The 24,572-nt window shown below is 57.0% G+C and overlaps 2 protein-coding genes across 6 annotated transcripts; one reads left to right on the plus strand and one right to left on the minus strand.

The window, feature by feature from the left end:
• The first annotated feature begins 775 nt into the window (after positions 1-775).
• Positions 776-15,920, plus strand: TCTE1 (t-complex-associated-testis-expressed 1). Of its 5 annotated transcripts, XR_003521635.1 has the most exons (7): positions 776-814; positions 8,406-8,769; positions 9,781-10,349; positions 12,359-12,808; positions 15,138-15,348; positions 15,441-15,495; positions 15,634-15,920. XR_003521635.1 is itself a non-coding variant. In XM_027603279.1 (6 exons), exons 2-5 carry the CDS (start codon positions 8,493-8,495, stop codon positions 15,345-15,347), a joined length of 1,506 nt encoding a protein of 501 aa, XP_027459080.1. In that variant the 5' UTR covers positions 776-814; positions 8,406-8,492; the 3' UTR covers position 15,348; positions 15,441-15,920. The 5 variants fall into 5 exon arrangements, 3 of the variants coding, with proteins under 3 accessions (XP_027459080.1, XP_027459082.1, XP_027459081.1); XR_003521636.1 differs by lacking the exons at positions 15,441-15,495; positions 15,634-15,920 and adding an exon at positions 14,774-14,925 and having other exon boundaries at positions 15,138-15,274; XM_027603279.1 differs by having other exon boundaries at positions 15,441-15,920.
• A 152-nt stretch (positions 15,921-16,072) lies between these two features.
• On the minus strand, positions 16,073-24,527 carry TMEM151B (transmembrane protein 151B). Its single transcript, XM_027603278.2, has 3 exons — positions 24,044-24,527; positions 21,368-21,808; positions 16,073-20,170 (listed from the first exon to the last, which is right to left on the minus strand). Exons 1-3 carry the CDS (start codon positions 24,164-24,166, stop codon positions 19,043-19,045), a joined length of 1,692 nt encoding a protein of 563 aa, XP_027459079.1. The 5' UTR covers positions 24,167-24,527; the 3' UTR covers positions 16,073-19,042.
• Positions 24,528-24,572: the final 45 nt, after the last annotated feature.

Raw genomic sequence — 24,572 nt, forward strand, 5'->3', positions numbered from 1 at the left:
CGGACCTCGGCAACTGCCACAGTAGCCACATCTCAGTGGTGCTCACTGGAAACCCAGCTTTTTACCGTGAACACCAGGGGGAGGAGTTGTGGCGGCGCCCCTGTTTTCTGATGAGTTAAGCGAGCTTCTAAGATGTTAACTTAGACTTAACATACTAGTAATCAGGAGAGCTGAAAGTGGAGCTAAACTACCTCCATGTGAAACGTCTGAGGGGGGGAGGGGTGACATAACGCTTAGGTCTGTGTGAAGGAGCGCTGTGGAGACCTGGAACCTTCTTGCCTGGTGCCTGACATCAGCCTTGTTTACATTCTGGAGAAAGGTGGAAGGTGCCACTCTGCACGGATGCTGCAACCCACAGCTCTCCTGCAAGGCCCGGGGTCAACAGCAGGCCTCAGAGGAGTTCCAGTAACCCCTGCAGGTGCCCGTCCATCTCCTCATCTTCCAGAAGAAACTGCCGATGCTTTTCCTGGACCGTCTTTCCACTCGTCACCCCACACCCCCGTTTCCACACAAAGGTAGCAAGAAGGAACAGAGCACTCCAGTCCAGGAGCCCTACCCTGGCTCCCACTCCTCCCCTTCCCCCCAGAAAAGCCCATCTATTCCTAAACATGTCCCCCAGAACCAGAAAGCACGCCCCCCGCTCCCGCCCCCTCCCCCCACCGAGTTCGCGGTCCCCGCACGGCCGCACGCCGTGGAGAGCCGGTGCACACGCGGGTGTACTCGCGCACATGCGCACCGGCCCTCGGCCCCGCCCCCTGGCGACGCGGGGCGTCCTTAACGACCGGCGCGGCAGCGCGGGGGGCCTTGCAGGAAGGTAAGCGCTCGGGCACCGAGAGTGGGTGAGGTGAGCCCCGGAAGAGAGGACGCTCCACCCCGGGTCTCCCTAACTCCCCCTGCCCCCCACTCCCGCCCGGCTGAGGCTGGCTTGGCTCCGGGCCGGTCTGTCCCCACAGGAAGCCCCCCACCCATTTGAGGCGGGACTCTGGCCTTCTCCCCCAGCTATGGTCACTGTCTGCATACTGGCCCAGAGGCTTAGGGTCTGCGAGTAAAGGGGTGCTGGGGTGGGGGTGGGAGGGCACCGTGAGAAGGACAAAGGGGAAAGTGGGGCATGGGTAGGTCAGACCTGTCCTGAGCCCCGGAGCCTCAGGCTTCTCAGAAAGGCTGATTCCCATGCCCAGCTCCTGCGGGCTGCAGTCCTTCCTGCAGGTCCAGAAGCTTCGGGACCTCCCTTCCACCCTCCCTCCCACAGCACGGCTGGTTTCCCTTGGTTACCAAGGAACAGCAAGGGCCTCTGCACCCCAGGCAGGTTGGGGGAGAGACTTGCTCGCCTTTGGAGCTGAGCTTCCCTGCTGGGTGTCTGAGCCCAAGGCTGGAGTGAGGGGTGAGGAATGAATACTCTGGAGTCCTTTTAAAGACAACAGACCAAGGTGCTCAGGAGTTAGGAGGAGGGCCAGGCCCAGGGGTGTGATTAAGTATGCGGTCTCACTGGGGCCAATCACCAAGCAAGCTGGGCCGGGCTCTGTCGGAGTACTTTGTTGTCCCTCTTTTGTGATTTCACAAACTGGGAGTTCCCAAATGGGAATTCGAGAGTGATATGGGCCGAGCTAGGGTCTGATAGGGGCATGAAAGAGATCAGGGGAAGTCAGACAAATGCCCAGGGCCCCTGAGGACATGCCCACGGAGGGTGCTCCTTGGGGATCCTAAGGTGAAGGAGAAGGTGGCTGAGAAGGTAGGGGAAGCACAGTGGGAGAAGTGGGTGGAGGGGGGAACCCATCTAGCTGAGCCAGCCCGGAGGGTGGTGCCCAGGGGCACAGAGGTGCTTTGGCTCCTCCGCTAAGAGGAAGGCGGGGGGGGGGGGGGGGGGGGGGGGGGGGGGGGGGGGGGCGGGGAATGAGGGCCAGAGATGTGATGAGCAGGAAGGGGAGAGTGTGCTCCCCCAGTCTCTTCAACTTTACCATTCAGGCAGAGGGAGAAGCCTCTGCCCACAGTGGTTAGATTTAACTGGGGACTTGAGAAGTCTGAGATGTCCAAGAGGAGGGAATGTGCTAGATTCAGGCACTGAATCCCAGGTCTGTGAGGAACATCATGGGCCAGGAGAGCGCAGCTCTGCGGGATGTTCTTGGGTCCCCAGAAGGCCTCGGGCTGAAGCATACAGGCAATGGCCCAATTCTGTGGAAGGACTTCGTGCTGGGCAGTGATTTAGGGGCTGAGGGAGCCTGAGCTGTTTAGGCCAGCATCAAAAGGGTAACCCCGAGATGGCGAGAGATCATGAGCTGGAGAAAGTGGGAGGCCCGCTGGAAAAGTGCTGTGAACAACCAAGTCTGGACAATTTAGGAAGCAACACCAACAGCTCATTATTTGCCTATGCTTTTGTGCATGGAAGTAATGGACGGATATCAGCTCAAACCTTAGCTTTCCCACTTACTAGCTATGTGATGCTTAGCAAGTTACTTAGGCTTTCTAAGCCTGCCTATTTCCTCGTTTGTGCAATGGGGATAATAGTGTCATAATAGCAATGATAGCCCTCAATAATAAATTTGAAGATTTAATAAACTTATGTAGGTGAGGCCTGTAACATCTTCATCACAATATCTATCACTTATTTTGAATGCTGGCTCTGGGCCCAGCACTACATGAAACATCTCACACACATCAGCTCCTTTAATCTTCTGGATAATCTTAGGAAGTAGGTACTATTCATTTCCATCCCCATTTTACAGATAAAGAAATGGAGGCTTAGTGGGGTGTAAAATGACTTGCCCAAGGTCTCACAGATGCTCTGGGGCAGAGTGCAGATTGGCCCTAAGGCAGTGTAATTCCTGAGTCCTTAGCCAGCTGCAAACACTTTGACAGCCTAACACTCAATAAATCATAGCTGTTACATAGGCAAGGATCTGGTTCCCAGAACACTTGTCCAGCAGACACAAGCCATCAAAAACGAGGACAAGCTGGCCATACTAGGGCATGTTGTCCCTTTATATTACCTGTGCTTGGGCACATAGAGAGCGGACTTTAACACCTAACCCTTTGAGTTAGGGCCTGAACGTGATTTCAGGACCCTGGACCCTGGTCCTAAGGACACAGAGTGGGGACCTGGTTGGGGGGAGGACTGGCCTTTCTACAGGGACTGTGGTCCTGTGTGGGGTTAGGGTTGATGCTGGAGACACAGCATGTGAAACCCAATAGGCCCAAGAAACAGGTGCCAGGAGGCAAAAGGTCACAGGACATGTCCCCACTTTCCCCATCCTAGGGTAACTTGTGCCCTTAGGGACCCCAGGTGGTGGCACAAGAGGCAGTCACTCCCCATGGCCCTGACCTTCTCTCTGGAATGTCAGAAAAGATTCCTGCCCCAAAGAAGGATCAGGGTCTTTAACACGCTTCCAGTCTTCAAACTCTGGGATTCTCTGTCTGCCCCATAGGTTCCCTAGGGAGACAAAGCTCCAAAAAGGAAGGTGGCTGCCATTTCTGGGGCTGTCCTCCTTGGGCCCTTGGGAGCTGTCGGGGTGCCCTTGGGCCCCTGGCTAATGGGTGTCTAGCCATGCCTCAGGCTTCCGGGGAAGGTAGTGCCACCTGCTACCACCCTCAGCTGCAGACTGGTGATGCTTGGGCCAGACTGAGGCCACCCCGTGAAGTAGGGGGAGTTATCACAGGGCCCCTGACTTGTGGGCCCTCCACATTCAGTGGTGTATTTTCCTTGCTCCCTTCCTAACTTGGCTTGTTGAATCTGAAATTCATTCACACTCAGGTGTGGATGACTGATAAGAAGGGAGATATCTATATGTTAGGGGCCTGAAATTTCCATAGCAGGGTGCCAAGGTCTGGTTGCTCTCTCAGCCTGGAGAGGCCTTCCCTGACAGGTTCTCGTTGCATAAAGATAGGCCCCTAGCTTCCCAGGGAGCAGGGACGTGCCTTCTTTCCTGGCGGAGGGTGGAAAATTGTGGGCAGTGTCTGTGGTGAGAGGGAGATGATTGCCCTCAGGCCCTGGGCCCAGCCCTCCTTGCTGTCTGAGGACCAGTCATTTCTCCATCCCGAGAATGGGGCTGAGAAGCCTGCCCTGCCTCCCCAGCAGAGTGGCTGTAAGACCCAAACGACCTCAAAGCTCTGAAAGGAGCTTGTTAACTGCTACATGCTGAGTAGGTCAGGTTGCTGATCTATCCTGCGGCTGGAGAGATGAGAAGGGAAGCTGGAGGCCCAGGGTGGCCGGGGGAGGAAGAGGCCCCCGAGTGAGATGCCAGGCCCTGTGTATAATGAACCTGGGGGCCTCTGGCCCTTCTCAGCCATCCCACTGAACTATTTCATCTACTGATTTAGGATTTTTTCCATAATTCCATTCACCAAACTGTGAGCCTGCCCAAATGGTCAGGACGCTTTGGCCACAAAGGGGCAGAAACCCAACTCAGTTTCCGCAAAAGGGACCTATTAGAAGGCTGCCAAGGAGGTCTCAGAACCAGAGGAACTGCCGAGGAGCCAGGCAGTTCTTGGGGGCCTGGGAGCATGAGACTGGGGACCAAAGGTACCGGGTGTTCTCTGTCCACCTCTCATTTCTGTTGGTCTCCCCCAGGCTTCATTCCCTCCTGCGGCAGACAGGGCTCCATGTGAAGGGAAACAGCCCCCAGCAGCAGGAGAGGAGTATCCTTCAAGGATACACATCCGTCCTTGGTGTCTACCTCCACCTCTGCGGCTGCTCCCACAAATCCCAAGAAGGGCCCTGATTGGCTTGCATCAGGTGGCCACCCCTGAGCCAGTCACCCTGACCAGTATGGGACACTCCTATTGGCCAGAGTCTGTTCTCAGAAGGGGGCGGGGCAGCTCAGAACACCAGCTACCTCCTGTAAAGCTGACTTAACATGGGCCAGGGATTAGGGAGAAAAAAGGAATCAGAAACAGCCCCTGCACCTCAAGGAGCTCACAGTCTAGGGTGGATGTGCATGGAGGGTGATCAATCAGATCACTGAAGGGACAGCAGTACAGAGGTCTGATAAAGGGCAGGGGTCAGATGAACCGCCTGGGCAGGGAGGGACCATGCTTTATATCATCTTTTTTTTTTTTAATTCCAGTTAGTTAACAAACAATAGTTATCAGAGGGGAAGTGGGTGGGGGTTGGGTTATATAGGTGATGGGGAAAGTGAAAACTGTCAACTCTGACCTTATTATGAGGTTAATGGTTTCACACTTTAACCTTACAAATGACATCAGACCCCGTGGTATGGAGGTTTCTGTAAGCCCTGCAGGACAATAGGGACTCTTTTTGATACCCACCATGTACCTGGAGCGCATCTGCCTCTTCTTTCTGAGGAGGGGGCTCAGGACCCCGGAGCCCACCATGGGGTGGGTCCTGCAGTGTCATGCCCAGAGGGGACCACAGCTCCAACCAGCAGCAAGAAAGATGAAGAGCAGACCTCAGGAAGAGTTGTCGGGTCCTAAGACAATGAAGCACTAGACAGTAGAACCAGCAAAAGCCGCCCTGTTCCAGAGGGTGGCCTGCCTGCCCCCAGGTGGGGTTTCCCCAGCAGGAGGCCTCCCAGGAGGAAGGAGAGGGAAGGGCCTACCTGGATGGTGAGTCTGGGCAGCGTTGTGAGAAATATCTGGAGAGTCAGTCGGCTCCAGGGCAACACAAACCTGAGGCTCCCCCCGCCAAGCTGGGTCCTGCTCCCTTGGGTGTGGCCCACAGCGTGTCTTGGGATACATCTGGGCCCAAAGGGAATGCCGGAATGTTTTGAGCCAGAACTCTGGAGGGAACTTTTGGCGGGAGCCCCAAGAGCCCAGAGACAGAGCTGGGAGGAATAGGGCTGGCCTGTTGTCTCTTTCCTCCTGGTGCCCAGGCTGCCAGGCCCCTCCATCCTTATGCAGCCCCAGTCACCACCAAAGCCACCTTGCCCTCTTGCCTCTTCCCTGGAGATAGGGAAGGGCCTCACTCAAGGATACCATCTCAGGTCAGCACTCAGAGGTAGGGCTCCGAGGTATTCTCTCCCCAGCCCAAGACCCCTGTCCCCCATCCTCCACACCCCCCCACCCCCAGTACTCGTTTCAGACATTATCTCAGAGGAATTTCCATAACCGCCTGCAGAAGGAAGATAGCGAAACTGAAGCTCAGATAGGTTAAGTAAATTGGCCAAGGTCACACAGCAAATCACTGGCAAAGCCAGAAATGCAAAGTCATCTGGCATCTCTAAGCAGCATCCCCTCCCAGCCACACCCTCTGAGGGGCTAATAGTCAAATACACCAGCTGGTTCTTCCACAAATCTGGACACAAGTGGTTTGTGAATTTGCATTTGATTTGCATAAGGGTGTCGCAAATATATGGATGTCTTCCCTACACTGCCTCATGCCCCCTCACCCCCGTCTCTCTCTCTGCCCCCCACCTCCCCCCACACACAGCCAGGCTTTTCCTCCTTGAGATGCCTGGTGGACTGGGGAGTACCATCTGGTCCCCTCCATCTGCCAAGGACACCTTTGCTGGTTCAGAGTGTTCCTTCCCACCGGGCACTACACAGTGCACCGAGTCAGGGAGCAAATCCGAGGGGAAACTGCCGAGAAGAGGAGCTCCGTGCGGAGCCGCCCCGTTTCAGCCTGCAGCCTCAGGGCAGGGGCACCTGCAGCAGGGAGGCACGAATGGACAGATGTGGAGGAGGGTCCCCAGCCCCGGATACATCCTCTGTCTCCTGTCTCCAGCCCCAGATTTAGCTGCCTTTTCGCCTCCCACGCCTTCCCGCTGCCGTCTGGAATGTCGGGAGGCTGGGAGAACTAGGAAGACTGGATCGGGAGATGGGGGGGCGGGGGGGAGGGGGGCGGAGCCAGAGCTCTCAGAGGGGAAGAGGGAAGGTGCAGGCACCCTGGACAGACCAGGGTCTGGTCCCCTCCCCCCGTCTTCGTCTCCGCCTACACTATCCAAAACAGAGGCCGCTAGCTACACGTGACTATTGAGCCATCCGATTTCGAAGACTTAGTATGAAAAAGTGTATATAAAATATCTCATTAATTTTTATATTGATTACATATTTCAATGATGATATTGTGGACATATTGGGTTAAACATAAAATTAATTTCACCCATTTTTTTTAAATGTGGATGCTAGAAAATTTTAAACAGTATATGTGGCTTGCATTTTGACATGTATTGCATTTCTATTTGGCAGTGCTGTTCTCAACTCCATCTTCCTGGTTAGGCAGTTGCTGTTCTGTAAAATACTTAACCCTGGGAGCTGTTTTGAACTAAATGGTTCTTTATTATACCTCGGTCTTTTGGCAATGCACACCCCCACGCCTCACCCTCAGAGGGGCAGTACAATGTAGGGTTAAGAGTATGAACTTGAGGGGCGCCTGGCTGGCTCAGTCGGTAGAGCATGCAACTCTTGATCTGGGGGTTGTGAGTTCGAGCCCCATGTTGGGTGTAGAGATTATTTAAAACCTAAAAAAAAAAAAGGTATGAACTTGATAGACTGAATTTAAATCCATCCTTGTTATTTATAAGCTGTGTGACGTGGGGCAAGTCAATTAACCTGTATTTCAGGTTCACATCAGAAAAATGGGAAAAATATGAGTACCTATCTCAAAAAGGCTTTTGTGAGGATTAAATGAGTTAATATGCATAAAGAACTTTTGCAGAAATGTGTCCAGGGGCGCCTGGGTGGCACAGTCGGTTGAGCATCCTACTCTTGGTTCCAGCTCAGGTCATGATCTCAGGGTCATGGGATCGAGCCCCACGGCAAGCTCCGTGCTCAGTGGGGGGGTCTGCTTGAAATTCTTTCTCTCCCTCTGCCCCTCCCCTGCTCATGCTTGCACGCTCTCCCTCTCTCTCTCAAATAAATAAATCTTTTTTTTAAATAAGTAAATAAGTGGGCGCCTGGGTGGCTCAGTTGGTTAAGCGACTGCCTTCGGCTCAGGTCATGATCCTGGAGTCCCGGGATCGAGTCCCGCATCGGGCTCCCTGCTCAGCGGGGAGTCTGCTTCTCTCTCTCACCCTCTTGGATCTCGTGCGCGCTCTCTCTCTCTCTCTCTCAAATAAATAAAATCTTTTAAAAAAATAAATAAATAAATAAGTAAATAAGTAAGTGTCCAACATATATCAATTACTTATCATTGCTGTGTAGGTATTATTATCCAAAATGTGGGCCTGCTTCTTACTACAGTTGCATGTGTCACAGTACACTGTGCCTCTTTGGATGCATTATTTTATTCACTTCTCCCGTTCCTCTTATAGGTAACTGCCATCCTCATTTCACAGAGGAAGCATATGAAACTATAAGAGATTCAGTAACTTGCCCAAGGCCACACAGCTAGCCAATGGGATCTGTACCTGGATCAGCTCTACTCCAGAGATGGACCCTTAAGAACCACTCTGTGCTACCTCTCTTGCTAAATGCCCACTCCAAAGTTAAGACCTCCACCCCTCCTCTCCCTCCAGGGCATCAAGGACCTGCCAGTGTGAGAGACTCCTCGTCACAAGGCCATCACCAAGGGGCTACCTGCCCCTAGGCTGCCAGTCCACAGCATGCAGGAAACCCTAGCAACATCGACACTGTCAGCCCCCCGCCGATCCTCAATCTCCACGCAGGAAATGTTCTCCACTGCAGACCAAACTTCAAGCACAGGCCCCCAGCCCTCAAGGCCCTCAAACATCCCACCCCCCGGCAAGTCCAAGGGCTGGAATTCTGGGACCAAATTACGTCGGATGCGCAGGATCATAGCTGAAGATCCTGAATGGTCACTGGCCACCGTGCCCCTCCTCACAGAGCTCTGCATTCAGCACATCATCAAGAACTTCCAGAGTGAGTCTGTCCCTGCCCTGGGCAGGAGGGAAAGGCCAGGAGTGGGGCAGGATGGGTGGGATTTGCCCAGAGGCCAGCCTCAGCGAGACCTCAGCGGCTGGGTCCCGGCACAGCCCGGGCCCTTCCGCACTGTGTTCTCATCCCTGCTCAACACTGCCCTTCCCCCTTGGGGCCAGAATGATTTTTCCCACTGCCCCCACTTCCAGGCCCCACCAGATTCCCACCCACACTGTGCCCTGCACGCCTATGGCCTCTCCTCACCTTTCCCACTCTCTCCAGCCAAAGCCAGCCCAAACCGTGTTTACCCAACACCTCCTCCAGTAAGCCCTCCCTGGTGGACCATCCTCCACTCTCTTGGAGCCTTCCACAGTGTGTATAGGCTCTTGGTTTGTTCTGTACCCTGCACTCTGTAAATGGTCACCCCTTTCAAAGATGAGTTGCCAACCTCTCCTACCAGACAGGGTGCTCTGAGGACAGGATCATCATTTTATCTACAGCACCTACTGCCACCCTACCTACAATATACTCACCTGACTGATTTGTTGTCTGCCTCCTCTCCTAAGAGGGAGTGGCTTCCTCTGTCTTGTTCACTCTTATATCCACGGCACTTAGGACAGTGTCTGGTGCACAGGAGGTGGTCAAACATTGTCTTGTTTTGAGATGAATGAATCAAATCATTTGGGAATCTCTGAACTCAGGATTATGTCCTGCATCGGACCAAGTGATAATTGAGGGCTAGACCTGAGATTCTTGCTCAGACTGGGAGCTCCCGGAAACCAGATATTACGCTGTCCACTTCAAGCAGGAACACCCCAAAGCCAGGGGCTGCATCTCCTGTCTCAGCCTGAGCATCCCTGGGAGTAAAGGCTGTCGCCCCTCTCGGACTGGGGCTCCCCGACGGCCGGGGAGGGTCTTCCATTTCCTCGGTGCCCCTAGGCAGGCCCGACCCAGGGCACCACGCCGTGGGGCTCGCCCACACTGTGACTCCTGCTTTCCTTCCTGTTCCCAAAGACAACCCTATCCTGAAGCAGCTGCTTCCAGAGCACCAGCAGAAGGTGCTGAGCCACCTGTCACCCGAGCTGCCGCTGGCTGTGACGGCCAACCTGATCGACGACGAGAACTACTGGCGCCGCTGCTGCATGCACCGCTGGCCCGTGTGCCACGTGGCCAGGCACGGCGGCAGCTGGAAGCGCCTGTTCTTCGAGCGGCACCTGGAGAACCTGATAAAGCACTTCATCCCAAGCACCACGGACCCCGCCGTGCTCCTCGACCTGCTGCCGCTCTGCCGGAGCTACGTGCGCCGGCTGCGCGTGGACCAGCTCCTCCCGCCCGTGCAGCTGCCCGGCCCACCCCGGAGCGGGGAGCTGTCCGACTCGGGCAGCGAGGGGGAGACGGAGGAGCCCGCCACCGACCACTACCAACTGCGCGACCTGGTGGCTGGCCTGAGCCACCTGGAGGAGCTCGACCTGGTGTACGGGGTCAAGGACTGCGGCATGAACTTCGAGGGGAACCTCTTCCTCTTCACCTATCGGGACTGCCACTCCCTGGCGGCCACCATCAAGGCATGCCACACCCTCAAGGTACCCGTCGGCCCAGCCTTCCCCCACCTCCCATCCTCAGCGCCTCTTGGATTCCCTCTCCACTCCTCTTCCTCCTCCTCCATCCCCATCTTCTCCCTCCCGTTTCCTTCTCATTCACTGACCAAGTGTCCTTTAATGCACCCTGCACCAAGCCGGATTCTGGGGGTGCAGAGATGAACAAGGCACTGCCTTCCCAGTTCACGAGCCATTTATCCGTCCAAGGATCATCTGCGCTCCAGGCCCTATCCTAGGTGCTGAAGATTCAACAAGGAGCAAAATTAAACCATTTGTGCCCTCTGGAGCGAACAGTCTGGTGGGATAAAAGGCACTCATCAGCAATCATGTAAATGTGAAATTACAACTAGGATAGGCTTGCTAGATTTAGCAAATAAAAATACAAGACATCCAGTTAAATTTGAAACTCAAATACACAACGAGTAATTTTTTGGGTGAAGTATGTCCCAAATATTCTGGTTGGGAGAGGGAAAGGCTGCCAAAAAATCAGAGAAAGAAGAAAAGGGGGACATGGCCCTGAGTCACAGAGCCAAGGGAGGGGTGCGTTTCAAGAAAAGGGGCAGGCAGCAATGGGGGGTGGTGATGCTGAGGACCGAATTTAGCAAACTCGGAGGTCACAGAGCCGGAACTGTCAGTGGAGTGCCAGAAACAGGGACCAGATCCGAGTGGTTTATGGAAAGAGTGGGAAGTGAGGAAACAGGATGGCTGTGATCAGCTTTTTCAGGAACTTGGCTGTGACGGGAGTGAAGAGGAAATCAGTAATAGATGAAGGGTTTGGGTTTTCTTAAAAAGATATTTGCATGTGTTTAAAACCAATGTAGAGCTCCATCCAATAGCAAGAAAGCGGCCGAGTCCAGGAGAAAGGCACAGGTTCATTGACGGAGGAAGGCTCCTGAGAAGGCAGGAGAGGTAGAATTGAGGACCGAGGTGGGACAGTTGGCTCTGGGCAGAGGAGAGAGTGGATGTGGTGGGTAGCAGTGGGTTGCTGTTCGGTATTAGGGAAGTGAGGGGTTCTCATTCAATGGCTGGGGAGGCAGGAGGAGACTTGACTGCTGAAAGGAGGCTGTGCGGTGGCCCCCTGAAGTTTGAGGAGGCTGAAGAAGGTTGAAGTCATTGTTTCAGAGGAGGAGAGAGCATGTTGTCCAGAGAAACAGGGCTGGATTGGCACACAGCATTGAGGGTCTATTGGCGGTTCCAGCGATACCAACCAGTCCTGTCCTGGGACATTTTTCCATCACGTCAGTTGCTTGGGCACCGATATGCAGAAAACAGAGAGTGGGCTTGATCCAGAATTGGAGCTTTGCCAGATAGGTGCAATGAAATGACAAGAGGGACAACAGGCTCTCAGTTGGCAGGGGACTGAAGGATGGGAAGAGGGTGGAGGGGCCTCAAGGAAGAGGGAGGGGTGGAAGGAGCTGGGGAGAAGGGGGAGGGTTAGGGCTCCCATCCCCGGTATTCCCCACGCTAGTCCTACCCCATCCTTCCATTTCCCATCTCTCACCCTGGTTCTTACCCTGGCATCTCCTTCCAAGAGTTCCTCTCCTCGCCCTGGTGGATCTTGGCCAGCTGAAGAGGGCACAGCGAGGGGCTGGGGCATCAAACAGACCTGCATTCAAACCTGCCTCTGGGGCTTGATCACTGTGTGACCCTTGACAAATGACCCATCCACCCTAAGCCTTCCTTTTCTATCTGTAAAGTGCCTGGGATGCTGAGGGTTCGAGATAATGGTTATGATACCCTCTAGCAGCATGCCCAGCATGCAGTAATTTCTCAATAAATGCTAGGCTTTCCTTCTACTGCCTGCCACCAGTTCGGCACCGATCTGCCATGTGGGGCAGTTCTGCTCTGCCCAAGGGCCAGTCAGGTGGCCAACAGCAGGTGAGCAGAACCTCAGGGCTCCCTGGGGCCCCCTCCTCCCCCTGCAGAAGGTAGGTAGCCAGGCAGGCAGATTCTCCCTGGCTGCGGGCTGCTGCATACCCTTTACCTGCCCACAGATCTTCAGGCTGACCCGAAGCAAGGTGGACGACGACAAGGCACGCATCCTAATTCGCAGCCTCCTGAATCACCCAGCCCTTGAGGAGCTGGACCTGTCACACAACCTCATCGGGGACCGGGGTGCACGAGCTGCAGCCAAGCTGCTGAGCCACAGCCACTTGCGTGTGCTCAACCTGGCCAACAACCAGGTGCGGGCGCCTGGTGCCCAGTCTCTGGCTCACGCCCTAGCACACAACACCAACCTCATTTCCCTCAACCTGCGCCTCAACTGCATTGAGGATGAGGGTGGCCAGGCACTTGCCCACGCCTTGCAGACCAACAAGTGCCTCACAACACTGCACCTCGGTGGCAATGAGCTGTCTGAGCCCACCGCCACGCTCCTCTCCCAGGTGCTCTCGGTCAACACCACGCTCACCAGCATCAACCTGTCCTGCAACCACATTGGGCTGGTAAGCTGTGCCCTCTGGGGCCTTGGGGGGTGGGTATGGAACCCAGCTGCCTTCGGGTGCTTCCAGGGTAATTGTTAAGAGGACAGACTTTCCCTGGTTCCAATCCCAGCTCTGCCATTTTGCACTTGGTTAAATTACTTAACCTTTTTGGGTCTCCATGTCCTCATCTGTAAAATGGGGATCATAATAGTATCTACTTCTAAGTAGATACTATTGTTACTGGGAGGATGAAATGAGTTGTATTTGTAAAGAAGTTAACATTACAGGCACTGGCTAGGACCTCAGTATTGCTAGCTGTTACTATTATTCAGGGTTATATCCTATGCTAGGCACTGATATCCTTCAGTGTTCCTTTATTCCTCACAGTTATCTAGTAGAATGTGTATTCCCCTTTTTTTTTTTTTTGAAGATTTTATTTTTAAGTAATCTCTATACCCAACATGGGGCTCAAACTCACAACCCTAAGATAAAATGTTGCATGCTCTACCGACTGAGCCAAACAGGTGCCCCTAGTAGAATGTGAATTCTTTCTTTCCTTTTCTTAAGATTTATTTATTTACTTGAGAGAGAGAGAGAGAAAGAGAGATGGGGGACGGGCAGAGGGAGAGGGAGAAAGAATCTCAAGCAGACTCCCGGCTGAGCCAAGAGCCTGACACAGGGCTCAAACTCATGACCCTGAGATTGTGACCTCAGCCGAAATCAAGAGTTGGACACAACTGACTAAGTCATCCAGGCACCCCTAGAGTGTGTATTCTTAACCCCACTTTACAGATGGAAAATTGAGTCTCTGAGAGGCTAGTGAATTGCCCAAGAGCATCCAGTCAGGAGAGAGTGGCAGAGCTGTGATTCAAACTCAGGACTGTTGAAAACCAGATTTATTCATTTGGGGTGCCTGGGTGGCTCAGTCAGTTAAGTGTCTGCCTTCAGCTCAAGTCATGATCCCAGGACCCTGGGATTGGGTCCCACCTGGGGCTCCCTGCTCAGCAGGGAGTCTGCTCCTCCCTCTGCCTCTGCCCCTACCCCCTGCTCATTCACATGCCTCGCTCTCTCTCTCAAATAAATAAAATCTTTTTTTTATTTATTTGAGAGAGAGAGAGTGTGCACAAGGGGCAGAAGGCGAGGGGGAGAGAGAAAATCTCAAGCCGACTCCCCGCTGAGCACACGGAGCCTGATGCAGGGCTGGATCTCTGGACCTTGACATCATGACCTGAGCAGAAAACAAGAGTCAGACGCTTAACCCACTGAACCACCCAGGCGCCCCACCTGGGTCCTTTCTGATAGATGATGTCTCTCATTTTCTTGACCAAGTCTCAGAATAAGAAATACAATTTTCACGAACACCTAGTAAACATATACATCAATATAGTATCATTGAAATGTACTTTTACTGCTTGTGATACATGCTGATATTTTCCTTTATATTCTATTCTACGTCATTTTTTAAAAAATGCATCTGCAACCCATTAAACTGGCTTTGCGACACACTCTTGGGTCATAACCATAGAACACGACCATTCTGTCTCTCACATAAGAGTGTTTCCACATCAAGCATGGCCCACCCAGCCCAGAAGGGGTTGGAGCCGTGAGGACTAGTGAGGAGGACCCTCCATGTCCTCCAGGCGGGGCCCTGCACCCTCTACCAAGAGAACAGTCTTGCTCAGACACACATACACCGTCTCCACTCGGGGTGCTTTTGGCTACAAGTAACGGAAACCTGAACCAGGAAACAGCTTAAACAAGAGGAATGTTCATTATGTCCCATAATCTGAAGCCCCAGGGTAGGGGGCCTCTGGAGTCGGTAAATTTGCTGGCTCAGTGCTGCCATCTGCTCTGCCCACCCAGCCACATGGCCATATCCTCTCAGGAGCTTCTCTCACGGTCCCAAGATGGCTGCTACACCTCACACAGGGCCAAGCCCAGAGGCAGGAAAAGGGAGAGCACCCCCCTCTCTTGTTCTCTTTTCAGAGTGAGGAGACCCTTCTCAGAATGTCAGAATGTCCTCAGATGTCATTGGCCAGATCTGTCTCACATGCCCATGGCTGAATTGGAGGAGGGGAATTACCATCATTGTCACAGAGCCATGTGTTTCAAACCATGAGCATTGAACAATCCATTTAGTAAGTCTTGAGCACCATTTTTCTTATAGAATCGAATGGAATAGGACAGGGTAGCACAGGACACAGTGGGCCTCACCAAGAGGCCAACCGTGGTTTTGCGAAACTCTCGTTCTAGTCGCATCTTTGTATAAACGTGTGTAAGTGTGCACACACGCGCACGCGATCCCGGGTAGTGAGATGAAATGGCCCCTTCCCTTGTACTCCCCTCCCAGGACGGTGGGAAGCAGCTCCTGGAGGGCATGTCGGACAACAAGACCCTCCTGGAGTTGGACTTGCGCCTGTCCGATGTGGCCCAGGAGAGCGAGTACCTCATTGGCCAGGTCCTCTGTGCCAACCGGGAAGCCGCCCGCCAGCGGACCTTGAATCCTGGCCACTTGATGTCACCAGTCATCGCCAAGGGCCCTGAGAAGCCTGCACGATAAGGTGGGGGACAGGGCTGGGCTGGAGCAGTGACGGGACCTGGGTCACTGCCCTGGCCCCATCCCTCATTTCATGCTCGCTCATGCCTGCTGTAGAGTGCCACGCTGGTCTCGAGGGAGGAGAGCGGGAGAGACCACGGATATCCTCGGGGTCAGTGATCAAGGGTGATGCGGATAAAGACGGAGAGGGCACTGGGGTGGGGGACAGAAGGGCTATGAGGTGGGACCCGTGCCCTGTACCCTGGAAGAAGATATTACCAGACCCCCTGAAATGACCGACTTCTTCCAGGATGAGGGAAGGCAGAGAAGATTCTGAGAGCCTCCCCAGACTCTCCCCTGAAGGCCATCCATCTCCCTGACCCCTGCCTCCCGACCGTCGTCCTCTCTACTGAACGGGTCCTGGACTTTTTGACCTTCAAAACATGTGCAAGCCTGCAGGGCACACACGCACCCTCAGTCTCTCTCTCCTCTGGCGACTGCAGAGCTTTGCCCCGCTCTTTCACTCTCACTCCTGCCGATGCTACCTCGCTATTACTTGACTCTGCTAAAGGAACGGCCCATTCTACAGGCCATTCCATCCCCTAATTCTCATCCGCCGCCCCCCCACACACACAACCTGGGAAGGGGGAAACAGAGGTGACAGGAGGGACTCAGACCCACTGCGCCCACCAGGGAGCTTCTGCTGGGAGGAGGAGAGCATGGGGGAGGTGCCACACAGGGGAGGGAAGTCAGTGAGTCATCCGCAACTTTATTATCCACGTTTGATTTGTACAATCTTTGCGCTTGGAAATCCACGACAGAAAGGCCACAGTGTGATGCACCCAATTGACAGAGACCTGTCTTCTCCCCAGGCAGGCCCAGCCCACCCCCACAAGCCCTTGTCCTCGGCACATACGGAGCCTTCCAGGTGCCCTCCGAGAGTCCCCATCGCTCTGTGGCTGCCCACAGGAGTCACATCAACCCCCAGGGCCACAAGAGGACCTAATAGGTTCAGGCTGAGCCCCATCTCCCATCCTCCCCCACCCTGCTGAGGAGTCCAGAGCTTCCAGACCCGTGGTCTTTCCAAAGGATGGGTCGTGGGCTGCAGCCACAGCCTAGGGGTGCCTGCTCTCCAGGGACTCTTTCCAACAAGCAGGCGCCATGCAGAGCACCAAAGGGGGCTTGGGAGTGACTGCACTTGTGTGCCTGTCTGGGCAACCTAGAGTCTGTCTGTGCCTGACACCCTCTGACAGTTCGGGAGTGCAAACGTGTAGATGTGAGGGTGTGAGTGAGTGAGTGTGTGTGTGTGTGTGTGTGTACATAGCCACAGCTGCTAGCAGAAGTTCTAATTAGAGAAACAAGAACATTCAGTGTGAAGTTTAATTTTAGAGATTAATTTTCTGGTTTTCGTTTTCCCTGGCAATCAATAAAGCTACCAAGAAAATAGACCAAAGAATCGCTTTCTCTCTAAGTCTGTGCGTGTGTGGAAGGTGAGGCTGTCTGTGTAAGACCTAGGCAGAAATGGTCAATACAGGCAAAAATAATAGTAGGGGGTCCCCTGTCCCCTCCTCCCAGCTCAGGCTCGGTCTCAGGAATGGGCCCGAGGGAGAAGGAGCTGAGTCCCTCCCTCCTTGGAGCCGGGAAGTGGCCAGGCTGCCTCCATACAAGGGCAGGACATCCCGGTGCCAGCTGGCCAAGAACTGGGGCCTGCGGCCACGGCTCACCACCTGGACCTCACAGATGTCCCCTCCGAGGAAAGAGGGGTACTCCAACCGCCAGGGCCCCAAGGAGCACAGATTCGGGGCCCAGAAAGGTTCAGTGCTGACAAGCAGGTGGCCATGGCTGCCCAGGCCCAGGGAAACCTAGTGGGCAGCTATTCCCTCCTGCCCAAGCCTCCCCTTCTCCCGCCTCCTCTGCCTTCCCACTCAGCCATCTCCACAGGAAAGGAAAGCTCAACCCTGATGGGCCATGGGCCACGGTGTCCCCACAATCTGTATCTCCCAAGTCCCCCAGGGAAGGGGGACGGGGAGCCAGAGATGTTGCATAGGTGACGGTCATGCCCTTGGCAGCTGTAGGCCTGGCTAGGCTGGAGGAAGATGGGAGAGGAGGCTGAAGGAGGGGAAGGAGGAGCTCATATGGCTCAGACAAAGTGAGGAGCATCAGGGGTGAGCGATGTTGGCGGCCCAAGGGTTATCCTCTCCAGCTTGAAATGTGAGCTCAGTCCCTGGGCACTGAGTCTGCTGGGAAAACTTCAGCCAGGGGAGTTGGGAGGGCAGGGGGTTGCACACAGACATGCACACTGAAGCACATCAGGGTGGGAGTGGTGGGAGAGAAAAGGCCGTGTCAGAGCTTTAGGAGAACAGGACGTGGGACCAGCGCCCTTGGGTGGTGGCAAGGTGCCCTTTTGAAGACCCTGGGGCACGCTGCAGGGCTTCAGCTCATGGGATAGAGGAGGACAGAGGGAGTCGGGCAAGATTTAGAGAATTTCTGTCTCTGACCCTGCCACTGGAATTGAGTATTTCTCCAGTCAGGGCTCATGAAGACATCCTCAGCCCTGCAGAGGTAATGTGTGGGGACAACAGCTCTTCACACCACCACCCCCCAAGTCTGGGAAAGGCAAGGGTCGACCCAGACACCCCCACCTTTGGAGGTCCTTTCGATTTCCCTCCACTGCCCACTCCCACCTGCTAGGAGAGCTTCCCTTTGTCACCCGGGTCTGTCTCCCACTCTTCCCACCCAGGCATTCACCTTGACCAGCTTTAATGGACACGCAGGTGGGGGGTTGTCTCACCCCCTGAAGGGAGAAGCCCTGCCAGAACCCCGGTCAGGAGGCTGCTGCCAGGAGGCTGCAGAGTTTAGAGACAGGACTGAGGTACATACCCTCCACATTTCGCCTCCCTCCTCCCTGGGCAACTGCTCTTCAGGGCCAGAGGGCAAGAGGGGAGGGAGGAGAGTGACGCGTGCGGTGTGAGCACAGTCCCTCCAGGACCCACACTCCAGGGACCCAGCAAGATAAACAGCAGTGGACGGAGTGGCAGAAAGGACACCCCGATGTTTTGGGGCCAGCGCCAAGAAGAGGAGAGCAACATTTGCACGGTTTTGGGATGGAGCATCGGGGCTGACATCCGGCCCCGGCCTCAGACCCACTGATTTCATTAGTAGGTTGGAAGCCAGCCCGGCTGTTCACCCAAACCACCGCCCCCTCCGTAGAGAGAGGCCCTGGTGGGCCCAGGCAGCGAAGGAAAAAAGCCCCCTCCTGCCTCTAGACCTCCCCAGCTGCACAGCGAAGGCCTCGCCCTTGCGACGGGCCCCACGCGGTGCCACAGCACAGTCGCCGCTAACAGTCAGAAGATCCATTGAAAGGCTGAACGGGAAATCTCGAGTGTGCGAGTGTGCGTGGAGGGAGGGGAGGTGTCCCCCTAGGAACTGAGGGGCGGGGCTGGAAGAGCCGACCGTGTCCAGGCGGGGTTCCCCGGAGCCGCCCTCCGCCCTCCCACCCGTCGGTCTCTTTATGTACAGGAAAGGCGGGGGGTGGGGGGGTCCGGACCCCATCGGGGTCCGTCCCGCGCACCCTCGCCTCCCTGCTCCCCGCGCCGTGCCCAGCACAGCCTCAGTCACCATCACGACTCCCCCCACTACACGCCAGGGGCACGGTCCGACGAGGGGCAGGAGGGAGGACGGTGGGCCTGCCGGGGCGGGGTGGGGGGGGCGCCCGGATGTCACAGTGAGGTCTCTACGCAGGAGCCGTGGCGGTGCAGCGGCCGGTGGCTGTGGCCCAGACACCCCTCCTGCCGGTGCACGATGAGGACCGGGAAGTAGAGGGCGTCGTGGTAGGGCGGCGGCGGCCCGGCCTCCTCCTCGTCGTCGTCCTCGTCGTCCCCCATGCTGGCCTGGCTCGACAGGCGCGTCTGCTCGGTGGGGCAGCTCGCCTCGTTGACGCTCCCGCTCCGGCTGCGCCACAGGCAGCTGCGTCGGGAGCCGTAGAGGCGGCCGAGCGAGAAGCGGCTGCCCCCGCAGCCCGGCCCGCCCCCGGGCCCCGGGCCGGCCCGCGGGCTGGCGCAGATGCTGAGCGCGCTGCGCGAGAAGATGGACGAGCTGCTGACGGCGCGCTGGCAGTGCTCGCAGCTGCGCCGGTACGGGGCCACGCCCGCCGCGCCCGGGCCGCCCACCCCGCCGTAGCGGCACGCGGGCGCGTACCCGCCGCCCGCCGCCCCCGCGCAGCGCGCCCCCAGCCCCGCCAGGTCCATGAGCACCGCCTCCGAGTAGCTGGGCACCAGCTGCTGGTTGGAGCGGATGTGCCACTCGAGCTCCGTGCTGTCCACCGTGTTGACCCGCGGCAGGCGGTGCGTCAGCGGGGGCAGCAGCTCGTCGCTGGGGCTCAGGCCGCCGCCCGCGCTGCTCGCCGAGCCCGGGCCCTCCAGGCCGAAGAGCTTCTCCACGTGGTAGTGCGCGTAGGCCGTGCGGTACTCGGCCAGCACGCGCAGCGGCCACGACAGCGTGAGCAGCGCCGCGGCCCAGAAGGCCGACGAGCAGGCGTACCACGGCGGCCGGGCCGGGTCCGGGAAGGCCACCATGAACTCGCGGAAGTCCACGTTCTTGAGGTGCATGCCCTCGCGCGCCTCCATGTAGTCGTCCAGGCCCTCGTTCTCGGCGAAGAAGCGCGCGCGCTGGCATAGGTAAGCATTCTCGGCCTCCACGCTGGCGAAGCTGAAGCACTTGGTGAAGCGCAGGCGCGTGGCCGGCGCGCCCTCCAGCCCCACCAGCGCCTTGGACACGTCGCGGACGCCGCAGCGTGCGTAGTCGAACTCGGCCTCCGCCACGTGCGTGTTGACGCGCTCATGGTAGACCTGCGGCGCCGGGGAGGGCGGCGGGAGTCGCTTCTGTCGGCTCACCCTCGTCCGCCCCATCGCCGCTCTTGCTGCCCGCTCAAACCCTAAGCCTGCCCCGCTTTAGAGCCCGCTTGGAGCCCGGTAGGATCTTACCATCTGCTTTACAGAGCAACGCAGGCCCTCAGCGTCATCCATTAGAGAGGAGGATGGGCTGAAAGTCGGACCTTCCCCGGATGCATGCTAATTTTAATTAAGCCCTGCTTCATCAGGGGGTCAGGCGCTGGCCCTGAACTGCCCGTCGGGCTTGCCCGACCTTTCCGCCCGGTCTCCCAAGTCCCACGCTGCTCCTTCTTCCCTTTTACAGGTGTGTTCACAAGTGGGCCGAGAAGGGCCCTGTCGACGGTCTCCTGTCTCTGGTCTCCCTTTTCCCACCTTAGCTTTCACCCAGCCCCCTCCGTGATTCTCACAGGCCCCAGGCTTCTGTTTACCCATCCCAGTACTGAGACAGAGGTCACTCTCCACTGAGAAAATTTCCTCTTCTTCCAGGGCTCTAATGATGCCTAATCCTGGCGGGTCCAGGAAGTGCTAATTAGCCCCCGCCCCCACCTCTCCATGGGGCCTCCCGTGCCTACCTCCACCTCTTTGCCAGCAGACTCCCACCTCCGGGAGCCCTGGACTTGGGATCCAGGGCCCTGGGTTTGAGTCTAGCACTACCACTTAGAAGCTGCAGACCTTGGGCAAGTCAATGAGCTTAGGATTCCTTACCTGTGAAAAAGGACCTGGTAGCAGCCACCTCACTGAACGGGTGAGAGCATGCTGTGAGAGAGTGCATGTGAAGCCATCTCCAACCATTAAGCACTAAGCTGAGATCCTGACAGACCCTGGAGCCAGACTGCCTGGGTTCAAATCCCAGCTCCACCACGTACTAGCTGTTTGACTTTGGGCAGGGTACTTAACCTCTCCAGGCCTCAGTTTCCTCATCTGTAAAATGTGGATAGTAGTTACCTACCTCATAGGGTTGTTATGAGGATTAAAGAAATAATTTGGTATTTATGATGTATGTCGGGCAGGGCCTGGCTGCTAAGTGTTTGCCGTCATTATTATGGTTGTTACTGCCCTCCTGTTTCAGTGTCCACAAGAGCTCACTGCTGCCTGAGTTCCTCCCCCTGGGGCCAATCAGTCAGGGTCCCAGTGCCCCCCCCCCCAGCCCCTCACCTGGGTGGTGGTGTAGGCGTCTCCATTGCGGTATCGGGTGACCTGGCGGGTGCGGCGGACATAGTGGTAGCTGATGGCCTTCCACCAGATACAGGGCGTGGCCTGCTGCATGCGGCCCACACGCTCCCGCACGCTGCTCACATCAACACGGTGCTGCAGCTCATGGCGGGCTTGGCAATGCCAACACTCCACCAGGTAGACGGCGTACAGCATGAGCAGGAAGGCCAGGGGGATGTAGACATAGCCGTTGGAGCAGGGGCTGTCGTGGTACATGAGGCTGTTGCCCTGGTAGGCGCTGCTGAAGGTGAGGCGGGTCACCGTGGTTACGTGGCACCAGGCCACGGCCCCCAGACAGCCGTACATGAGCAGCGAGAGTAGCAGGCACTTCCAGTGGGACTCACGGCAGAGGGACTTGGTGAAAGAGGGCTGGATGGGACGCTGCTGCTCACGTGGGCAGGGGAAGGTCCGAGATGAATGGGGAGTGAGACGGAGTGGTAGGACCCGGCACAGAGATGGATGGAGGGGTGGAAGCCAGCATCAGAGATGACAGGCAGACAGGGACGTGGAGAGAAAAGGTAAGACCAAGATGGGAGCCGAGGACCAAAGATAAATGCAGAAATGACCCAGAGTGAGGCACGGGGACAGGAAAAGAGAACAGAACACCAATACAGGGAAGTGTGGAGAGAGACAGACACCCCAAAAGGCAGAGAGGGATCAGAGCCAGAGACGGAGGGAGGAGGCCCGGGTGGCAGAGAAGACACAGATGGATAGGATGGCACCCAGAGAAACAGAGTCCAAAGGCAGACATAAAGATGGCCATGAAACAGGAGGTGTGGATGGGGAAGACAAGGGAGGACAGATAGGCATCAGCGAAGGCAGGTCCCCAGCCAGGACTCCTTCCAGGTGTTCCAGGAAAGTGGGGAGGGACCCACTGACATCACCTTCCCACTTAACAGGTGGGACCCTCACATCTTCCCGATTCTTTGAGTCCTGGGTTCTGGAGGAGCCAGCCCTCTTTGACCCATCCACCTCCCCGTCCCTCACAGACAATTAGTCTCATACCTCCTTTGGAGGGGTGGGGGGTGGGTGCTCGGGAAACCCCAAGCTCTGACTCTCCCCACAGTATGACCCCGAGGCCCCCTGTAAGTCTCCTCCCTGGACCCTAACATCCTTCCCCTGTTCTAAGATGAGAGGGAGAGGACTGGCATCTCTGAGTAGAAGGCAGTCCAGGAGGAGACATCCAGAAGGGCAGAGACAAGTGGCTGGCGAGCGGGGCTGTGAGACCAGGTTAGGGGGTAGGGAGGAAGACGTTTGCTGTCCAGTCATTTGTCAAAATGATTCTTGGGGCTCTCTGGGGGCCTGTTAAAACACTTGGCCCACTCCGTCCACGGTCACCCCAGTGAGTTGTTTACACGTCTAGACTGGGTGCTCCTGAGGGCAGTCTCGTTTTCTGCATCCTGGGTGCCCACCATGGTGCTGGCACCCAGCAGCCACTTAATAGATGAGAATTGAGTTGGATTTCTGGTGGTGGGCTGTGCTTTCCCACTCCTCCTTCCTGCTGTCTAGCTTTAGGAACCCTCCCCCCAACACACACACACACACACACACACACACACACACACACATACACACACCACTGAGATCCTGATTTCCTCCAGTTCCCCAGGCCTGACCTGGAGTCTAGCCACGGAAAGGGAGAAAAGGGTAGAAAGGAAGGGCACAGTCACAGACAGCGGGCCCTGGACCTGGTGTGAAATGAGAGGAAAGATCTGGAAGTGTAGTTAGGTAGGTGGGCTAGGCAATAGCACACAGCATATACAAACAAGATTAGGGTACATGTACCACCCTTCCAGGAGCCTTGTCCTTGAGGGGTGTGTAGATGTGCACCTCTGTGGGCCCGCCTGAGTGTGCACGTGTCCCATTGACAGCACATCTGAAAGGGTCTCTACCTGCAGGTCTGTCCCTGCCCATGTGCTTCTGCCCTAGTGCAGTGTGTGTGTGTGTGTGTGCACGAGTGTGCATGGGAGATTGGGGGAGGGGAGCAGTGCTACTGGTACCTTCCTCAGTCTCTTTGTTTCCAGGTTCAGAGGACTGAAGAGTAGGGCCCCCAACTAGGGATATGCTTCTTTCCAACATTCTGAAGGATTCCTGGGCTTAGGGGCCCCCCCCCGGGAGTGGGGTAGCTGCATGGACACGGGAAGAGAGAGGTGCACTCACACACTCCCAGTGACCCCAGGGGGAGTCGCCTCTGTACACATTTGACCTTCTTAGGACCACAGCTCAGGTACCACCACCATTTCCCCATGGTACTCTCCTGCCTCTGTAGCCCCTACAAGTCGCCCTTCCTGGCCTTCAAGATAGCATCCCCTCCGCCAAACAGGATTCCTGCCACCGTCCCCACCCCATCCGCCCGGGGTCCGCGAGGCTCCACCCCTAGGCCCCTCCCCCTGCCCAGGACCCCCCCCCCAGCCCCGCCCCCGGCGCAGCCCCTTCCCCGCCACCGCGGACAGCTCCGGCCGCCGGTGGGGGCATCGGCGCGGGACTGCGGCTGCGGCGGCCGACTCGGGGTGCGGGGCGCCGGCCGCGCTGCGGCGGAACAGGCGGGGGCCGCGCGCGGCGGGGAATGGGGGGCCAGGCTGCGGCCGCGCCCGGGGAAGGGGCGCCGCCTGTTCTCACCTCCTCTCGGGCGGGGCCCTCGTCCGCCGCCGCCGCCGCCGTGGGCTCTTCCGGGACCCCGGGGCCGCCACCTCCGCCGCCGCCGCCGGCGCTCTCTCCCGCGGCCGAGCCAGGGGGGGACATGGCGTAGAGTGGGTGCGTCGAGGTCAGGGCTTCCCGGGGGGCTGCCGGGGGCCGAGGGCATCCTGCGCGGGCCCTGGGGAGGGGGCGGGAGGGGGCGGGGCCCTCACTGCTCCCCACCCCCCGCCGGGGGGAGGGGGCCTGGAAAGGGCACCGGGGGTAGGGAGCTAGGGGCTGGGGGGTGGGGAGGCGGGCTGGGGGGCCGGGCCGGGGGTGGCCGGGGCCGGGGGCGGGTGTCACCTTGAGGCCCTCGCGGCGCCGCTCCGCCTCCCGCCCGCTCCCGCCGCCGCCTTTTGTCTGAGCGGAGCTGGAGCCAGCGCGCCCCCCCTCTTCCTCCCAGCGCAGGAGCCCCGCCCCTGGCCCCCCAAACTCCGCCTTCCTCAAGCCTACCTAATAGCCACCCCCCAAA

The sequence above is a fragment of the Zalophus californianus genome, chromosome 7 (assembly GCF_009762305.2).
Source record: "Zalophus californianus isolate mZalCal1 chromosome 7, mZalCal1.pri.v2, whole genome shotgun sequence".
NCBI lineage: Eukaryota > Metazoa > Chordata > Mammalia > Carnivora > Otariidae > Zalophus > Zalophus californianus.